Source organism: Artemia franciscana, chromosome 18 (assembly GCF_032884065.1).
Source record: "Artemia franciscana chromosome 18, ASM3288406v1, whole genome shotgun sequence".
Classification (NCBI taxonomy): Eukaryota; Metazoa; Arthropoda; class Branchiopoda; order Anostraca; family Artemiidae; genus Artemia; species Artemia franciscana.
The window spans coordinates 31,876,876-31,889,445 of record NC_088880.1 but is presented as its reverse complement, the minus strand read 5'-3'; the positions used below and the strand labels follow the sequence as shown (position 1 = coordinate 31,889,445).

At 35.5% G+C, this 12,570-nt stretch overlaps 1 protein-coding gene across 1 annotated transcript in view; it reads left to right on the top strand.

Annotated features, from left to right (window-relative positions):
- Positions 1 to 6,935, top strand: part of LOC136038432 (protein CDV3 homolog) — an 8,197-nt gene extending 1,262 nt beyond the window's left edge. The window contains exons 2-3 of the mRNA XM_065721506.1: positions 3,286 to 3,546; positions 6,557 to 6,935. Of these exons, the coding sequence (XP_065577578.1) occupies positions 3,286 to 3,546; positions 6,557 to 6,686 (391 nt within the window). The 3' untranslated portion in view covers positions 6,687 to 6,935. The remainder of the gene's footprint in view (positions 1 to 3,285; positions 3,547 to 6,556) is intronic.
- Positions 6,936 to 12,570: the final 5,635 nt, after the last annotated feature.

Genomic DNA, 12,570 nt, shown 5'->3' with positions numbered 1-12,570 from the left:
TAGCGCCCTTGGTATATTTTTCTGTAAAATGCTCTGCTGATTGGAGTTCGATGCCTATTAACAAGAGAAGAAACTGTGAAACTGAAATTCAAGGTAGTTGGACTGGAGTGAGTGAATCAATCACATTATTACTATTCTTAGATAATATGAAAAAAACTTCGTTTTCTTAAAGAGTTAAAGAGGCTGCGTCCCAAAGTCGAACCTTAAAACGTACAGGAATTAGAAGAGGCAGTTGGGGGCTGCCACCCCCCAAACCCCCAGCTTTTAAAGACTCTTTTGTACAGGTTTTTTTTTTGTGGGGGGGGACTTCATTGTTACTAATTACTAGTTTCGGCGCAATGGTTCTCCTGTCCTTTTGTGTTTAATATTTTTCGAAGTTATTCCATTATTCATTCATTTCCATTTTTTGTTAATTAAAAGAGGGCCTTTCCGAAGACAAGAGCGGGGGGTTAGCAAAAAAACAAAAAACCTGTACAAAAGAGTCTTTAAAAGCTGGGGGTTTGGGGGGCGGCAGCCCCCCAACTGCCTCTTCTAATTCCTGTACGTTTTAAGGTTCGACTTTGGGACGCAGCCTCTTTAACTCTTTAAGAAAACGAAGTTTTTTTCATATTATTTCTGTACGTTTTTCTACAATCCATGGTGGATGTAATTTAATAATTCCTGTACTCCTCGTACAGGAATTAGGAGAGGAACTTGGGTGGCTGCCGCCCCCCCCCCCGCTTTTAAATCATTGTATAAAATAGAAAAAAAATAGATAGAATGACCGAAATGTTTCTTTTGCTCATAAGAAGCTAATATTCTGTTATCTCTCAATTGATAAGCTGTCCAGGTGGTGTCAAAATTATACACTTTTATTTTGATGTTGTTAAAAAAAACCGCCCGTAAGGGTCTTGAACCCTTGACCAGAGGATTAAGTCCAACGCTCTACCGACTGAGCTAATCACTTACATGTGTGTAAATATAACTTCTCAATAACTTAAAAATTTCAAATTAACATGGGCTCTTATGGAGAGAAATGCGTTAATTAAGTAGCTAATGCGTGGTTTCTGGAAAACAGGGAAGGAGTTATCGGATCGAGCTGAAATTTCGCGGATAAGCTCCTGATCCGTAGGGGACCTTAACTTGTGAATTTCACCCCGATCGGACAACGTTAAAAGGGGGGTGGGGTTGGGGGGTCGAAACTTTCGGAGGGTTAAGATTTTCCTACGAAACTTTGAAGGGCACTTACTCGGAGAATTCCGCATTGAATGAGTCCTCGTACACCCAGATCCAATGTCGGATGTGACCTGTAGGCGTCGAGAAAAAAAAAGAAAATGAATTTTAAGTGGCTATGCGTGGTTTTTGGAAAACAGGGAAGGAGTTATCGGATCGAGCTGAAATTTCGCGGATATGCTCCTGGGCCCTAGGGGCCTTAACTTGTGAATTTCAGCCCGATCGGACAACGTTAAAGGGGGGCTGGGGTTGACGGGTCGAAACTTTCGGCCAGATTTTCCCCATGAAGGAAAAGTTGGAGGGGGATGAAATTTTGCAGGTTTCTTAGTTGGAGCTCGGGCTACGAAATGCATCCCTCCCCATCCCTCTGCGACCACTGGAACCGAAGATCGCTTAACATTGTCGTGTGTCGCCTCTTTATAGAGGCACGAGTGTGCCTCCTTGACGTCCTCTTATCTTTTTCCTAATTTTTTTCATCTAAATCTCCTATTTTTATCAAATTCATATGCAGTGGTCATTTAATTAATCAGCCGCCATGTAGGTTGAAAGAACAGGTTAATTGAACTTTGAGAGTGGTTTTAGTAAGATATTAAAAAAGTAAGTTTTTTTTAATGAAATTAAGGAGCAAAATTAAAACTTAAAACAAACAAAAATTATTTTGTATAAGAAGGGGCGGGAGCTACTCCTTCCTCAACATACGCTCTTCTCGCTTTTCATAATTCTTTAAGAAAGGCTGCTCAACACACATGGGCCATTGAATTTGAATAAAAAGTGATTTTAAGAGTTAATTAAGGATGTATCCTATTACCATTTGCTTGGATTATTTTTGCAGACTTTGTCTTAAGGAACACATCAAAGGCTATGGTAGAACATGATTTTAAATGGGAAGATAAAGCCCCTCTAGGATTAAATTACGGAGGATTATTCGTCCTTGATAAAAGTTTTAGCTGACATATGAATTTTTGGAGGTTTGAGGGCTCATGGTGTAAAGATTGGTTTAAAAATCCGTGTTAAGAAAACAAAGTTGCAGAGACTAGGAATAAAGGGGAGAGGGGTCAATTGCAATAGGCTACGAGAACACTGGTCGAGTTGATAGCTTCACATACCTGAGTAGTATTATTAGTAAACGATACTTTTTCAGCCCTTATCCTAAACAGAAGTAAACCAAAAAAAACTGTCATCATTGTTATGCCAGAAGTTTATATCTGACATTTTCAAACTTTTGAAATAATGGACAAAAACCGTTTGACGGACTGCATTCAAAGGGGAAGGGTCAGCAGGGCAATGTTGTTCAAGCATACTCCAATCCTCCTGATCCACATTATCTCGGAGTTTATCCCTTTGAGAACAGCTTAGTAATTGGTTTTGGCATCTACCTCAGACGTGTGAAAAACTTAGAAATGTACTTTAGGCATATCGAGCATGGTATGCAGGCATCTTTTTCATTGTGGAACTTCGGTATGAACTAAGTTCCAAAGCTGCCAGTAGCAGAATCGGCAAAATTCCAAAATCTGCCGACATTTTAGCAGCACAACTTATGTTTTGACTGCTTTTCTTTGAGCAAAAAGTATTTTTATATGTAAAAATGGTATGTTCAGACAACCATCTCTCTTTGTTTGTTGTATTTCATTCTTCGTTTTTTTTTTTATAATCTTTATTCTTTTTATTCTTTTAATAAACTTGTTTCTTTCTTTTCTTTGTTGTATTTGATTCTTCTTTTGTTTTGTTTTTTATTCTTTTTATTCTTTTAATAAACTTGTTTCTTTTTTTTCTTTGTTGTATTTGATTCTTCTTTTGTTTTGTTTTTATTTTTTAACTCTTTTTGTTTTCTTTAATTATTTTGATTCATTATTTTCTCTAATTTGTTTGATGTACTTTTTGTCTTTTGTTTGTTGTATTTGATTCTTGATTTGTTTTTGTTTTTTTTAGTCTTTTAATTCTTTTATTTTTTTAATAAACTAGATTCTTTCTTTTTTCTAATTTGTTTTATGTACTTTTTCTCTTTTTTTGTTGTATTTGATTCTTCAGTTGTTTTTTAGTCTTTTAAATAAGCTAGATTCTTTCTTTTCTCTAATTTGTTTTATTTACTTTTTATCGTTTGTTTGTTGCATTCGTTTTTTTTTCTTTGTTGTTTTTTTTAGGTGCAGGAAAACCAGCTGTTGATTTACCTAATGTGAATGCATCATCTGTGTACGTTCCCCCAAGTTTGAGGCTTGCCCAGCAAGGGGCTAGACAGCCCCGAGGGAAGCCAAAACAAGCTCCAGATATCAACAGTACGGACTTCTTCCCAACTCTTGAAGCAGCTGTGGAAATCACCCCTCGAACCAAAAGACAGTAAGTTCAAATGCTCAATCTGGGGTGAATTTAAGTTCTTAATCTGACTGCGGTTAAGAAAAGTTTTATTAGAATATTGTTTGGAAAAAAGACTGCCGTGGTGCAGAGTGGCATATGCCCCTAGATTCTTTTGCCCTTCTCCCCTAGATATCAACCCTTTTTGCAGTATTTTACTTAAAATGCTTTTTTTGGTATTTTCATTGAGAAAAATGAAAAAAAAATCCTTCTGGAAAATTGAAAATAACTTTTCTGGGGGTTATTTTCATTGAAAAATTCTTTTGTTGCATTTTCGTTGAAAAAAAATCGGACAAAACGATGATTGCATCGTAATTTTAGCAATTACCAATTTTAGAGCTATAAAACGTTTCCAATTGTTATTGTCGTTAAAAAAAATTTCTGTGTAAAATGCATTGCATGTTGTAATAAGTAACTGTTTGAAGGTGTTAGTGATTTGTCCTTGCTCCCCTCAAGTGCCTGGACATAGGGGGAAACACTCATTGAATATGTAAACTTTGGGCTAAAAATTTTTTTTACTGCTTACACAATTCTAATTATCATTACCTAGATCTTAAAAAGTAGTCATTTAAGGGCTGAAATTTTTTCTAAGTATTGGTTTGTCCCTTTAACTTTACATTGGATTTGTTTCAATGTAGGAGGAGGGGTTGTGTGTCCGTAAACTATAACGGGCTATTCTTGTAAAAATTGTGGAATGGTTATAAAAATGAGATCCTCACTTCCGCGTGCCTCATCTGACTACCAGCTGATAACCTAGTAATATTAAAACGGAAGTTGGACGTTTGAGTTGGAAGTTGGACGTAGGCCATTTTAACATGGCGAATTAGTCTTTAGCATAACTAATAGTTTAGTAGTGCACAGTTTACTGAAAAAAAACACCAAGTCCCTCGAAATTTAGTGCCATAATAAGTTGAGCAGTACTCAGTTAAATTAAAAAGAAAAAAATTTGTAAAATATTGTTTAATTTTTTAGACCACACTGGTTCATTTCTAATTAAACTGGAATGGTAATATATAATAATAATAGTAGGTGAAACTTACATTTAGGGCAATGAAAAAAAACTGTATCTTATATTGCTTAAAATTATTTCGCTCCTCGCGCTGCCTAAGTAAAGAGTAAAGTGGGTTCTATGTATTTTTTCCTCTCAGGGGTGGTTGGGTTTAACCAATAGTCGTAGAAACTCTAGAGGAGGCTTATTCAATTAGAAATTGAAAGTTCTAACACCCTTCGTCAGAGTAAAAAGTTATGAAGGCCTTGCCAACCCTCCTCCCACGCCCCTTTTAGCTGCCATCGCTCCAAAGGCATCCCATAAATATTTTGTTGTAAATGGTTGAAAGTTCAAATAACTATGCCTCAGGGAATAACATGCCCCCCACAGCCCTTGGAGCAAAGGCTACGAAGTTGCCTAATGTTTATGTGAAGTTGTTTTGAAAAGGCTAAAAGTATTAGGGAAGGTGAATAGGGATGTCGAATTAAATCAAAGCACACTATTTGTATCTAGTGTGTCAAAAAAAGGGTATCAGCAATATCCCAGTGATGGCTTAGGGTATTAAGCTGAAACTTTCAGGGCTATAAGTGCTATTACTGCTACAACTACTGTTGAGCTAAGAAAAAATACTTTTCAAAAGTTTTTCTTTTATAACGTCAATAAATACAAAATTTCTCAGACTTTCAGGAATTAATATCATATTTATTAAACTGTCAATCTAGATCTCAATGACTCTTAACGGTGATTTTGGTAATTATGATGGCTTTTCTTTTTTTTGTTGATTATGGAGGAGCCTGGGGATTCTTTAACCATACTATTGCCCGAACGGGTGTCCTGGCTCCTTGGAAATATCTCTTTTCTGTGATTTCCAATAGTTACAATGTTACCTACTTCTTATTAGCTATTTTGACTATTCCGCTTCCCTTTTCCACCGAATCTTACGCGTGTGGTTTTCTGACTACGCCCCATTCCCCTCCAAGAATGGACACCATTCATAGACCTCATAAAACTTATATGTTTGTCTCCATGTTTTTGTTTAATGTTGATTTATTGTTTTTTTATGTTTATCTATTTTATTTTGTAGTTTTATGAAAAAAAAAAAATATTGTATTTCTACCTGGTTAAATATAAGATGACAAGCAGGGACTGTTTAATGCTTAGCAACTTTCTTGTATTTTGTTCTTCAGTTTGTTGCATTATCTGTCTTATTTCAAGAAAAACATGTGGTCGCTCTTCGTTTTCGTTTTTTCTAGAAATCATCCTTGTCAAAACTGTAATATATTTCAAAATTCATAGTCTTTATTTTCTCAAGAGAGTTGTTAACTTAATGTCGTTTTATTTCTTGTATAAACTTCTAATAAACGTTGAAAACGGTGCAAAGTAACGTTTTGACTCACCAAAAAAAAACAGCTGGCTGCCCCCTTAACCCCCCACTCTTTACGCTAAAGTCATACTGCGTTATACTAAAAGTATTTATGAGTGCAACAAACATATTTATTGGGTAATTGCAAGTGTGTATTTAGTAATTGCCTTTCTGTTCTACTTGCTACTCGCCTCTACAGGCTTTTCGAGGCATTCTTAAAGTCGCTTTTCATCTCGTTCCTTTTAGTTTGTGTCTGTTAGTCGTTGTTAAGATATTGGGGACACACATTTATCTTCATTAGACATGATTGTTAAGGGGCTTCAAGTTCTTGTTCGAAAGTCCCAGGAATATCTTTTCGTAATTACAAATTACTATTTATTTTAAACTACATGAAAACTACTTTATTAAAAACTTTTAAATTATTAATTTGACTTTACTAACTATTATAAATTACTAAATTGCGGAATATTTACTAATTATTAAGTTCCAAATAATTGTGAAAACAGGGGTTTTTTTAAAGCCTTTTTTCTTTATTGTTTTTTATATTATTATTATTATTAGTCAGGGCGGAATTAATTCGGTAGGCATTGCTTTAGCCATGGTTTTTCTGATTGTTGTAATTATCTTTTCCTACCCCTTTTCAGAATTGAAGACGAAACCCGTGGTTTTTCCGAAGCGCGGCCAAGTCGATCACATTCTTCGCGTGTCTCTGAGCAAGCATCTGCCGCTGGTCATTTGAATCTAGGAAATAAATTTGGAGTATTGAGTGAATAGGATTATTTCATACCAACCTGTGATTTTGGTCAACGGAATATATTTAGATGGATGTGCTGAAAATATTAATGTTTCTTTGTAATTTACTGTTTGCATTTGGCTCTCGAAAACATTATTTAGGCTAAATAAATTTCTGCTAATTGACAGTTTTACAGTTAGCGCAAGTTTATTGCAAGGGAGTACACTTGCCCCTAAGCGTAGCATTAATTTCGTTATAGATATATACATAATTATAGTATTTAATGTATATATAGTGTTATAGTAATTATAGTAACGATGATTAGGACTAAGTAAGGGCTAAGGATAAAAATAAATAATATATCTCATTCAGCTGATTCAAACGGAAATTAAAAGTTATAGTGCATTTTCTAAGAGCATCTTTTTTTTAGCGTATTAGCCGTCAAACAGTTGGCGACAACGGCTCAATAGTAACGAAAGTCTAAAAAGCTAATGAAAGAATTTAAAGTGTTTAATGAAAGATAGGCAAACTTACGTCCTTCGGAGGTTGCAAATAATGACATTTCTCACTGGTTCTGAGAAGTCTACCTACACCTCTGTCTGACAGAAATAAATAATTATATTTGTTAATGTTTCTTTTTTATTATTTAGACATTTATCTATTATTTTTGTTAAAATTTATTATTCCTATCTTTTTATGTATTTTCTTAAGTAGTTTAAGAATATATTTATTAATATTAAGTATATTTATTAATGTTTCTTTTTTATTATTTAGACATTTATCTATTATTTATGTTAAAATTTATTATTCCTATCTTTTTATATATTTTCTTAAGTAGTTTAAGTAATTTAAAAAGATACATATATTTTTTTTTTTCTCTACAATAAATTTTTAAGATATTCCACTTTTTCCTATACGTTATGCACATTTAAGTACGCCAAATTCAAATTTAATTAGGATTAAACATTAAATTAAAGATAATCTATCAAGTCTGTTAGCACCTGAAAGAACGATGTTTAGTTGAAAAATAAGAATATTCCCACGTAGAGCCTCTTTTAATATTCCTAAGTCTGTTTGGGGAAGGCCAGGGCTATAGGGGGATGTCCCAAACCCAGTTTTAGAAGTATTTCTTGAGTCAGCAGTACCAAATTCGATACAACGGAGAAGATAAATATCAGGAGTAGTATAGCGCGGAGATCAGCCCAGAGGCATACCAGAGATCAACCCAGAGGTATACGCAAATTAGAAGAATGAGAGATCAGCCCAGAGGCATACCTGAGATCAACCTAGAGGCATATGCAAGTTAGAAGAACGATAGGAAAAGTGTATAGATATTGCTGGGGATTATGTCGAGAAGTAGTCAAAGTCTTGTATTGATTAGGTAAATTGTTTCAGAGATACAACTGTTTGTCTCGTTACTAGTTGAATCACCCTTGTAATTACAAAGATTAAAAAGAGCAACATTAAGCATATTTACAATTGCTTACAAAAAAAAATATAATAAAAAAAAATAATAGATACTAAGGTGCCTTCTCTAGCGCTTATTTCTATAAGATCACCATTTACTACCATATACATTAAAAACAATAGTAAACGAACTATACATTCAACACTACAATTTTACTGAAAACTACACCGAAAAAAAAATCTAAATCGTACAGTAGTCCAAAAAAAGAAAGTTAGAGTCAAAGATCACTAGACTTAAGCTTTGTGACTTATTATAAATCACCTCTAAGCGGCTAGTTAAAGCCATGCTGCAGCAATGATAGGCTCATCTTAATGAGATATCGATGACGATTTCTTTGCAAGAGGCACATACTAAACTTTGAGCATTTGAAGTAATTGACCCTTGATATTTGCTAGAATTTATTTCCCAAAGAGATTAGAATATCGACATGTATAAGACGTCAAAAGAGCGCAAAAAGCAGTATTAAGGCGTCCTATCCCAAAAAGGTTAAGTCAATTTTGACTAGGAGAGATTTAGCCGGATGCAATACGGCCTAGTAACTGCTTGCAGTTCAGTTACTACTGAATAAAGAGCAGCTAGTTAAGGGAAATGGGATAACCAATACCCTGACTTCTTTTTTTAGGTGGAAGGACTGTCATGTGGCTTCGACTTCAAGGAGCAGACTGCTCTTGATCAACTACAAGAGGCATATAACTCGTTGAATTTGATCCAATTATTGTCTTTTGTACTGCAGATAAATTTAATTCATGTAAATAAGTAAATTTACCTAAAAGATTAAGAATCCAGCATTGGGTTTTACAGTTCCTACCGGCGGTACTGACCTATGTTTCTTGACCCTGTGTCTCCATGTTTTGTTTCGTGTCCATAGTGGAATGGCAAATATTTTGATTGAGGTTTTAGTCAATATTTAAAGAATAAAAACACAGGATAAAAGCCAGTGCATCAGCGTCGTAAAGATTGGCGTGCTGAAAACGGCTGAAAGAAAAGTATCTCATATACAATTGAAGAATATCTTTACGATTTTTATGGCACTTGATAATAACCAAGTGACATTAGCGATCGTAAATTCTGTTGGTTTGTCCCGGTTTTGCTACTTTAGGCACTTCTAGGTAAGCTAGGACGATGAAATTTGGCAAGTGTATCAGGGACTGGACCAGATTAAATTAGAAATAGTCGTTTTCCCGATTTGACCATCTGGGGGGGGGGAGTAGGGACCGGTTAATTCGGAAAAAAATGATTGTATTTTTAACTTACGAACGGGTCATGGGATCTTGATAAAATTTGATGTTTGGAAGGATATCGTGTCTCAGAGCTCTTATTTTAAATCTCGACCAGATCCGGTGACATTGGGGGTGTTCTTGGAGAAACAAATCTTGGAAAACGCTTAGAGTGGAGGGATTGGGATGAAACTTGGTGGGAAAAATAAGCACAAGTCCTAGATACGTGATTGACATAACCGGAACGGATCCGCTCTCTTTGGAGTAGTTGGAGGGGGAGGGGGTAATTCTGAAAAATGAGGAATTTTTAACTTACGAAGGAGTGATCATATCTTATGAAATTTTATATTTAGAAGGAACTCGATATCTGATTTTAAATCCCGAATGGATCTAGTGTCATTGGGGGAAGGGGGGAACCGCAAATCTGGGAAAACGCTTAAAGCGAGAGATCAGGATGAAACTTGTTGGGAAGAATAAGCACAAGTCCAAGATACGTGACTAAAATAACTGGATCCGCTCTCTTTGGTGGAGTTGGGGGGTGGGGGCATTAATCCGGAAAATTTTTAAAAAATGAGGTATTTGTAACTTACGAACGGGTGATCAGATCTAAATGAAATTTGATATTTAGAAGGATCTTGTGCTTTAGAACTCTTATTTCAAATCCAAACCAGATCAGGTGACATTGGGGGGAGTTGGAGGTGGAAACCGGATATCTTGGAAAACGCTTAGAGTGGAGAGATCGGGATGAAACTTGATGGGAAGAATAAAGACAAGTTAAAGATATGTGATTAACATAATTGGAAAGGATTTGTTCTCTTTAGGGGAGCTGGGGGTTGTTAATTTGGAAGAATTGAGGTATTTTAACTTAAGAGCGGGTGACTGGATCTTAATGAAATTTGATATTTAGAAGGAACTCATGTCTCAGAGCTCTTATTTCAAATCCTGACCAGATCTGTTTGGAGGGAATCCAGTCGGATTTGGAGGGGAAAACTGGAAATCTTGGAAACGCTTATAAATGTCGTAGATACGTGATAGACGTAACCCGACTGGATCCGCTCTCTTTGGGGGAGTTAGGGGGTGGGTTTCAATGCTTTGGCGAGTTTGGTGCTTGTGGACGTGCTAGGACGATGAAAATTGGTAGGCGTGTCAGGTAGCTGCATAAATTGACTTGATACAGTCGTTTTTCATCTGGGGGGCTGAAGGGAGAGGAAAAATTAGAAAAATTTAGGTGTTTTTAACTTACGAGTGGGTGATCGGATCTTAATGAGTTTTGATATTTAGAAGGACCTCGTGACTCAGAGCTCTTATTTTAAATGCCGACCGGTATTAAGCTTCTGATTTTCTTTTGAAAGCAATCTATTGATTCTTAGAATTTTGCCAGAGCTCAAACCATATGAGCTCTTGGCTCTTCTGACCTCGTCACAAGTGCCATATGAGCTCTTAGCTCTTGTTCAGTTGATTTGTGGTTCCAGAATGAAGATTCACGCTGATTACTCCTAAATAGTTGGAATATATGTGAATGTAACTTTTAATGTTATTCAAATTATTTTCAGCTTTATGTGAGTTTAAACTCAATGCCTATCTGAATTTAATCCTCTTTTAAAAAGAGAAATATTCTTTTTTTGCGTTTTCGGTTGTTCCGGTACTATAATATCCTTTTGCTATTCCCTTCATGGCACAGTAACAGGAAGGTATTGTCGAAATGTATGAAGAATTATGGAATCATTGATTACTATTTGTGATTAATGTAATTTTACTTCTTTTTTGGTTGAATATATCTTATCTTCTGCACTAACCTTGACGAGAACATGGTCGGGCTGGCAACCCCACTCTTACTCATTGCGAGTTTCTGCGCTACGTAATTCATTCAAATTAATTTGCATTGTCTTGAAATTTGTCCTTTTATATAAGTTAACTAGTGCTCGATTTGATTCAAGTTCTATACTCATTTCTTTTATATCACTGGACGGCTGGTTTTTTGGTTAGATGTTAAACTAAAAGTGGAAATAACCACTAGAGCATATTTTTTTGTGTGTTTCGTCTGAAATCAATTATTATGACGGAATAGGAATGGAGTAGGTAGCCCCTGAATGGCGTAGGAAGAGGATAAAGGAATGTATTGAAAGAAAATTAGAATTACATGGGACAAGGTAAAGCGTGGAGCTCTATATATAGGGGCCTGCTCAGCTTTTCTGACCTAAGGTGGCATGGTCTCCCAGTGAGTTGGTAGTAGTATTAGTAGCAACAGAGTTGACAGAACAGAACGTTAGTAATAGAACAGAGTTGGTTATTTTTAATGTCTAGTAATTGGCTCCGTTTTGACTTAATGAAAGGAGAAACAGCACCATATACCATACCATGGGTATCACACTTCTCGCCGCTCATGGCACTCATGTACGTATGAATTGGTTTAACGACGCTTTTTGACTTCTAGGGTCCTTGTGTTGACCCTGCAGTTCGTTGCAGCATTGTACGTCAAGGTTGCGAAGAAATGGGGAGCCTAAACCCGAAACAATCCCTAAGTAGTGCTGTACTCGTTATCTGTAGTACGAATCTGTAATCATGTGCGTATGAATTGGATCAACGACGGTTCTTGATTACTCTGGGTCCCATATTACCGACCTGAGATCAAACCTAATGCCATACCGCGTGAAATTTTCAGTGGGTCTATCACCTGGAGTGCACGATATTCTAAAGTGGCTGTCCCTCGAGTACATGTCTTTTTGATGCAAAAAGACAGTAATAACTTGTGAAATAGAAAGACAGAAATAAACTTGTGAAATATACAAATTATAGCTTTTCTCCTAACTTAAAAAAATGTATATAAATAACAAAAACATATCTATAAAGATACATATCGAATATTTTCGTTGTGGTTTTGTGGATATAGTAGGCTACCCACTAAAGAAGTACGGATGCAAAGTTCTTTGTGTAAATCTGGGTTTAATTCTTAAGGTACCAAGGATAGTGAAAATGAAATAGAATTGTTTGAATTGATTAAGTACATATTTACACAACCATATATATTCTTAAAATTCAAAAATGTAGAAAAATCTGAAATTCAATTTGAGTAAAAAAAAAAGACGTCAATCAATCAATTTATTAATACTAAAAGAAAACTATTACAAAAGTAAATCAGTTAATAGGCCCAAGAAGCTATGCTTGTAATGGGCGTCCACGGGAAGTTTTTATAGTAGCGGGTGCTGAATTTAAACATAAGAAACGTGAGGTGAAAAATCA